This window comes from Orycteropus afer, unplaced genomic scaffold (assembly GCF_000298275.1).
Source record: "Orycteropus afer afer isolate SDZICR_OR568_19922 unplaced genomic scaffold, OryAfe1.0 scaffold00041, whole genome shotgun sequence".
NCBI lineage: Eukaryota > Metazoa > Chordata > Mammalia > Tubulidentata > Orycteropodidae > Orycteropus > Orycteropus afer.
Window position 1 is genome coordinate 5,523,584 of NW_006921628.1, and position 7,960 is coordinate 5,531,543.

A 7,960-nucleotide genomic window follows, 5' to 3' on the forward strand; every position below is an offset into this window, starting at 1 on the left:
TGGAAAGAAACCATGGAGAAGCTCTATATCATCAGTCAGAACAAGGCCAGGGGCTGACTGTGGAACAGACCATCTATTGTTCCTTGGGAGCTCTGGTGGCATAGTGCCTAAGGCATTTGACTGCTAACCAGAAGGCTGGCGGTTCAAACCCACCAGCTACTCCTCAGAAAGATGAGTGGACAACCTACTTCTGTAGAGATACCGCCTTGGAAACCCAATGAAGGGTCGCTATGAGTCAAATCAGCTTGACAGCAGTGAGTCTATTGTTTCTATGCAAGTTTAAATTGAAGCTGACAAAAATTAAATTAAGTCCACAGGAGCCAAAATACAACCTTAGGTATGTCACACCTGAATTTAAAAACAATCTCAAGAATAGATTGGACTGAAGACCAGAAGAGTTGTGGAATGTCATTATGGATATCATACACAAAGAAAGTAAAAGGTTATTTAAAAAACAAGAAAAAAACAGAAGACCACAATGGATGTCAAAAGAGACTCTGAAACTTGCTCATAAATGGAGAGTAGCTAAAGTGAATGGAAAAAATGAAGTAAAAGAGCTGAACAGAAAATTTCAAAGGGCAGCTTGAGAAGATAAAGTATTATAATGAAATGTACAAAGACCTGGAATCAGAAAACTAAAAGGGAAGAACAGGGTCAGCATTTCTCAAGCTGAAATAATGGAAGGAAAATTCAAGCCTTAAGTTGCAATACTGAAGCGTTCTATGGACGAAATACTGAACAATGTAGGAAGCATCAAAAGAAGATGGAAGGAATAACAGAATCAATGTACCAAGAAATACTGGTCAATGTTCAACCATTTCCATAGGTAGCATATAATCAAGAACTGATGGTACTGAAGGAAGAAATCCAAGCTGCACTGAAGGCAATGGTGAAAAACAGAGCCTCCAGGAATTGACAGAACACCCACTGAGATGTTTCAACAAATGGATACACTGCTGGAAGAGCTCATTCATTTATGCCAAGAAATTTTTAACACAACTACTTGGCTAACCAGCTGGAAGAGATCCATATTTGTGCCCAATGCAAAGAAAGGTGATCCAATAGAATGTGAAAATTATTGAACAATATCATTAATATCACATACAAGTAAAATTTTGCTGAAAATAATTCAAAAATAGTTGCAGCAGTACATCAATAGGGAACTGCCCAAAATTCAAGCTGGATTCAGCAGAGGACTGGAACAAAGGGTATCATTGCTGATGCCAGATGGATCTTGGCTGAAAGCAGAGAACACCTGAAAGATGTTTACCTGTGTTTTGTTGACTATGCAAAGGCATTGTGTTGTGTGGATCATAACACGCTTATAGATAACATTGAGAAGAATGGGAATTCCAGAACACTTAATTGTGGAATCTGTTCATAGACAAATAGGCAGTTATTTGAATAGAACAAGGAGATACTACATGGTTTACGATCAGCAAAGGTGGGCATCAGGGTTGTATCCTTTCACCATGCTTAATCAATCTATATGCTGAGCAAATAATGAGAAGCTGGACTGCAGAAGAACACAGGATCAAGATTGGAGGAAGACTCATTAAAAACCAGCAAAATGCTTATGACACAACCTTGCTTACTGAAAGTAAAGATGACTTGGCGCATTTACTGAAGGAGATCAAAGACTACAGTCTTCAGTATGGGTTACTCCTCAACATAAAGAAAACAAAAATCTTCACAACTGGACCAATAAGCAACATCGTGATAGAGAAAAAATTGAAGTTGTCAAGGATTTCATTTTAATTGAATCCACAGTCAATGCCCATAGAAGGAGTAGTCAAGAAATCAGATGTTACACTTGGCCAATCTGCTGCACAGACCTCTTTGAAGTGTTAAGAAGCAAAGATATCACTTTGAAGAGCAAGGTGTGACTGACCCAAGTCATGATATTTTCAATTGCATTATATACATGTGAAAGCTGGACAATGAATACGTAAGACCAAAGAAGAATTGATACATTTGAATTGTGGTATTGGCAAAGAATATTGACAATATGATGGCCTGCCAGAAGAATGAACAAATCTGTCTTGGAAAAAGTGCAAGTAGAATGTTCTTTAGAAGCAAGAATGGCCAGACTTCATGTCTCGTACTTTGGTCATATTATCAGAAGGAATCAGTCCCTAGAGAAGGATATCATGCTTGGTAAAGTAGAGAGTCAGTGAAAAAGGGGAAGACCCTCAACAAGATAGACTGACACAGTGCCTACAAGGATGGGCTCAAGCATACCAACGATTATGAGGATGGTGCAGGACCAGGCAGTGTTTCTTTCTGTTGTATAAAGGATTGCTATGTATCAGAACAGACTCCTAACAACAACAACATACAAACCTCTAAGCACAATGCACATAGTCCTCAGGAGATATCTGGTGATAGCAACAGAATGGTCAAAAGAACAGCAATAGCTGTTCCCAAATTCTATTTCACCCTATTTTACCTAACCTCACTCTTTGGCAAACATAAAATCCTCAATGGTAGAAATTTCTAATGGTATCCAATATCTGTCTCTCGTCTCTTCCCTCGAAAGAGGAGAAGACTACACCTCCAGCCCCCTGCAGTTACATCACTTCCAGTCCAAGGAACTGAGGAACCAATGTGCCATCTCCACACACTCTCTTCCCATGCCAGACAACTCTTGAACTCATGCCACAAGATGCAGGAATCCTGGATCTGTAAATCACTACATGGAAGACAGCTTCCCTGGAGAGTCAGCTGACCTGCTTCAGACTTTAAGCAAGAATAAATGTCTGATGGGTCAAGCCACTGAGATTTGATGTATGTTAATGTAGCAGAACCTATCCTGACCAAGAGACAACCATATACCTCTAAAGGGTATGTTAACATGCTCCCAAGGAGGGAAGAAGGGGTACTTCAATTATTTTAATATAACTTGCTTTTTGTTAATCTTTACTTTCTTTCATTGTAATATAACATTATATCACAAATAAATTATCTTCTCAAACTATCCATGCTTGTCCCCCTAATACATGTTTTAACCTGAAAAAAAGAGAAATGTATTTTACTTGCATTTAACGTATAGACTACTCCTGGATCTTTCACTGGCTCATATGTCACACGGTCATATGTCAACCAAGGAAGCAAAAACTGGAGCATCCTCCAGCATTCACTTGCTGCTGCCTTATGGCAACACAGCATAGTTAAGGAGACTTATGGATCTTACCTAGTTTAAACTGAACTAACACTAACAAAATGGACAAGTAGTTTAAAATATTTTTAGCAAGAACAAAAAGTTTTTGCATGTCATACTTCATCTCTTCCCTATTTAGTTTTATCTTTGTGAATGTCATATTTATATATGTAAGACACATATTGGCACAGTAGTACATCATATAATTTATTTTAAAAAGCAAACATAATTGAGGGTCCATAATCAAAACAAATTTTAATGATAAGAGCATGAAACAAAAGTAATTTTCAGGCTGAAAGTTTTGAGAATAGCTTTCAAATTTTTGGTCACCATGCATATCATTCCTAAACTGCTTTAACTATTTTCCAAAACATTTCAAAGAAAGGGGGTGAAATGTACACTGCAGTAACAGGTTCACAAGGACTTCATGAACCAGCAAAGCTAAAAAAAATTAAAAAAAAGGAGGGGGAATAACAATGAAGAGCATTAATCTGATTTGAGAGAGAAGAACAAAGCTTTCTGTTCCAACTAAAAATCACATTTCCACATCTGAAAACCAGCAATGCTTCTGTCAGATAATCAAAGGGAAAAGATGATTGCTTTCTATGCATAGAAGGGGAGCAAAGAGCAGAGTCTCACTACAGGTCACAAGTGCTTCCAAGGGCACCTGGAATCCAAAGGAGTGGTAGCCAGGAAAATAGACAGGAGGGTCAGCAGATAACCCCAACAAAGGCAGAGTGCTTCATTAGGCCAATATCAAGACCAATTATCAGGAAATCACCAGTTCAGCCCAAGTTAGAGTTACCTCAAATTTCTAAGAAAATTAAATTCTTAAAAGTTGGAAATTCTTAGACAAATGGCTTAGTACCCTTTACTTTCCCAGTCTTAGCACTTATTTAACTACCAGTAAGAGGTGAAACTGGGATTTAAGATATTTCTGACTCCAAAATCCTTATGAAAATAGTACCATATAAAATGGGTCTCATTAAAATAGGTAGGATTTAAAAGGGAAACGGGCTGTGACTGGAAGAAAACTGAGGGGTAGGTTCCGGGCTGCTGAGAAAACCACCAGTGGAAGGGAACATTAAGAACAAAACCCTAGAGGTGAGAAACTTTGAGTGTATACAGAAATTACCAGGTGGTGGTGTAGGTGGTCAAAGACAAAGCTTATAGGAGATAAGGCTGGAAAGGTTGGCTCAAGTCTTCCATGGAAGGTGCTTGAAAGCTCAGCCAATGAAACAGACTTTATTCTGGAGGAAATGTGGAATCACTGAAGGCTTTCAAGCAGAGGAGTGACATAACATCAGGCAGATATTTGGAAAACTAATCTTGCTATAATATGGAGGATGAATCAAAGAAGAGTAAGAACATAGATATTTAATTAATATGGAATGAATGAAGGCAGAAAGACATGGTTAAGATTTACTATATGTATCTAAAATGATATCAGACATATTTTTCCCGATCCTATTTAATATTGTTCAGTTTGCCACTTAGAGAACAAACTTCACACATTCAGAAAGAGAGAGTTCTGCTGGTGCTTCAAGAAAAAAAATCAATTCACCAATCAAACGTGACTCACTAAATGCTGCTGTTGAAGTGTTTAGTCTTGCAAAAATTAACATTGCTTTTCTATCCAGAGGGAAGTATATCTGAAATGTTGCTGGAATTGCTGAAAAAGAAAACAAAATTAATCAAGTAAAAAGTTTTGCAATGAGAATTGACCCCCTTCTTCTGCAAGGCTATCGGGAAAGTTACTGGAAAATAAAGAAATTACAAGCTATAACTTCACATTTCCTCTTCTAGCCTCCAAGTAAGATACCATAGCCTTCTCAATAATGCCAAACTCTTCTGCACAGGTTGTGGTACCACCTGCAAAGCATCAACTACTCAGTGAGAAACCAAAGCTGAAAATGAGAGATTAGTCATAACCTACCTGATTTTCCTCATGGGAAACCCTCATCTGCTCCTTGAGGACAGACATCCGGGCTGCCTCTTCTTTCCTCAAGACTCTCTCCTTCTTGAGCTCAGGACTCCAGAAGGTCTTGATACTGTTCATAGAAGATCCCAACTTGCTATCTTTAATGTCTAGCTCTTTCCGGAGGAGGTCATTCTCTCTCTGAAGTTCCTTGAGCTGGGCCTGAAGATCTAACATTGTGCTATCCCTTACCTGCCTCAACATAGAGGGGACCTGGTGGTGGTGATGATGGGATGAGGTGGTCAGACCACCATGTTGATCCGTGTATGAAAGGACATCTGTGTGAGAAAGTCCAGCAGAAGCAATATTGGGACTGCTCCCCATGGCTGTGACTCGGCCCCCATAAACAGCTCGATTTGTGGCCCTTCCCAGAGTCATGGTGCCTTTTGGGTAAGTCGTCGAAGCCACCCCTTCATGGTCACTCAGATACATGGGTCCAGATGTAGCATAGGCTGCATTAAGGGACTGGATATTCTCCATGGACAGAGTCTTGCCTGTTCCTCCACCTCCCCCACTACTTGTTCTTCGGTGGCCCAAACGAGGAGACCTTGGCAAACGAGGTGATCTAGAAGGGCTACCTTCCAGATTAGTGATTGTTCTCGCACTTCCATACATTTTTCTTCTACTATGAGGTGCTACTGAAGAGAAAAAATATTATACTAAGTTGGAGATTAAGTCAATATTTTCAATGTTGGCCAGAATTTTCACTGCATTCTTTCCATAGTCTGTACCAGGAAATGACTCCAATCAGAGATCTGTAAAGTGAGAAGAGGGATACTTAAAAACAAACATCTTTAGAACTCTGACTATAATTGCTATTATATTTTAAAATATAGGCAGGGTGGTAGCACAGATAGATCAAATTATGACCATGAAGTATATTTAAAAAGAAGTGACCCAAAAATTTTACTTACTACATATAAACTTTATATAAATTCCCCCCATCATGCCTCCATGGAAGGTCAAAAGTTCTCAGAGACAAAAAGAAGCTACCTTTTCCTTAGGAAAATGAAGCTTAGCATTTGCCTAAGGCATTTGACTGCTAACCAGAAGACTGGAGGTTCAAACTCACCAGCCACTCCTCAGAAGGAAGGTTGGGGAATCTACTTCTGTAGTGATGCTGCCTCGGAAACCCAAGGAGGGGTCACTATGAGTTGGGTCTGACTCCATGGCACATAACAACAACAACAAGTGAAAGCTGGGAAATCCAGAAAATGTAGAATTCCCCATCATGAAAACTTTAGCTATAAAAATAACTCATTTTGAGGGTCATGATGCCCATACATTAGTGGCTACATAGTGACTTTGAGAAGCTGTTTCCTGGGATGTCAAATACTTGGCACACATACTGTTACGTCCCCCTACTGCACCCATTGTAGACAGCACCAATTTATCACATGAATTGGAATCTACTCCCCATCTTAAAGCTAGTAGAAAAAGAGGGAACTCAAGCAACACAACTCTATACATATAGCCAGTTTAAATGCCACCACCAGAGAAAATGACAGTCCTATTTTTCTTCCCGTCTATTATAGATTGAATTGTCTCCCTAAAATATATGTTGGGATCTTAACCCATATGCCTATAAATGTAATCCTTTTCAGAAATCAGGTCTTCTTTTTTATGTTAATTAAGCCACAACAGTGGAGGGTTTGTCTTATACTTAATCACTTCTATGTTATAAAAGAGCAGATCAGACACAGAGGCATACAGATACTGGGGAAGACAGACACTATCTGACCACAGAGACACATGATCCCCAAGGATTGCAGCTAGTAGAAGATGAAAGAGACAAAGAAGGACCTCCCCCTAGAGGTATACTCTGAATTTAGACTTCCAACCTCCTGAACTGTTAGAAAATAAATTTCTGTTCTTTAAAGCCACCCACTTGTGGATTTCTGTTACAGCACTATTAGATAACTAAGATACCTTCCACACACATATTTCAGGCTAAACTTTTGGGACTTCTTCATTATGGTTGGCCTTAATAGTCACACTAACCACATCCCAACCATACAGAAATGGCACAGGGGACCAGTACACTGTATTTGTATTAGTGTTTCTAGTCCCATAACCCCTATAGAAAAGTAGGAAAGTACTCCCTCATGGTTACTCAGGCACAATAGTTCAGATTTTATGTAGCTTGGAACTACAAGGTTATGATTATCCTTTCAGCTTAAGGACCCAAATGACTTTTTAATGGTGTGCATAGTGACCTCCTGGTCTTCCACTTGGCATGTCTATAGTACACCTTCATTTTCTTCAGCTTTAAGATAATAAGAACAATGGCTAGAGAATAAACATTGCAAAAGGGCAAAGTGAGGCTCAAATCCTGATTACCTGAATGACCCTCAAAAATTATTTCACTGTTTTGAACATCCAGTCTCCAATCTATATTGTTGTTGTTAGGTTCTGTCAAGTTGGTTTCAACTCATAGTGACCCTATGTACAACAGAACAAAACAATGCCCAGTCCCATGACATCCTCATAGTCATTACTATGTTTCAGCCCAAGGTTGTGGGCACTGTATCAATCCATCTTGTTAAGGGTCTACCTCTTCTATAAAATGCAGGTAATACCAACTAACTAGCTCACAGTATTGTGAACAAGTGAGACCATGTTCATAAAACACCTATTTTGTACCTAGCACATTCAATGAATAGATTTTGTTGGTAATGTCTCAATGAGGTAATTAATAACACTAAAAGAAATGTACTTCAATAAACAGGGGTATCTTTTACTTTTACTCACCCATCATCCATCTTCTCTTCTTACTGATAATATTGTCTCTATATTCTTTAAAGAAATTATTCCCAAACCTC

General features: G+C 38.9%; 1 protein-coding gene across 1 annotated transcript in view; it reads right to left on the reverse strand.

The window, feature by feature from the left end:
- ERC2 (ELKS/RAB6-interacting/CAST family member 2) overlaps positions 1–5,753 on the reverse strand; it is a 1,380,507-nt gene extending 1,374,754 nt beyond the window's left edge. Inside the window, exon 1 of the mRNA XM_042780470.1 lies at positions 5,097–5,753. Coding sequence (XP_042636404.1) covers positions 5,097–5,753 — 657 coding nt within the window. The remainder of the gene's footprint in view (positions 1–5,096) is intronic.
- Positions 5,754–7,960: the final 2,207 nt, after the last annotated feature.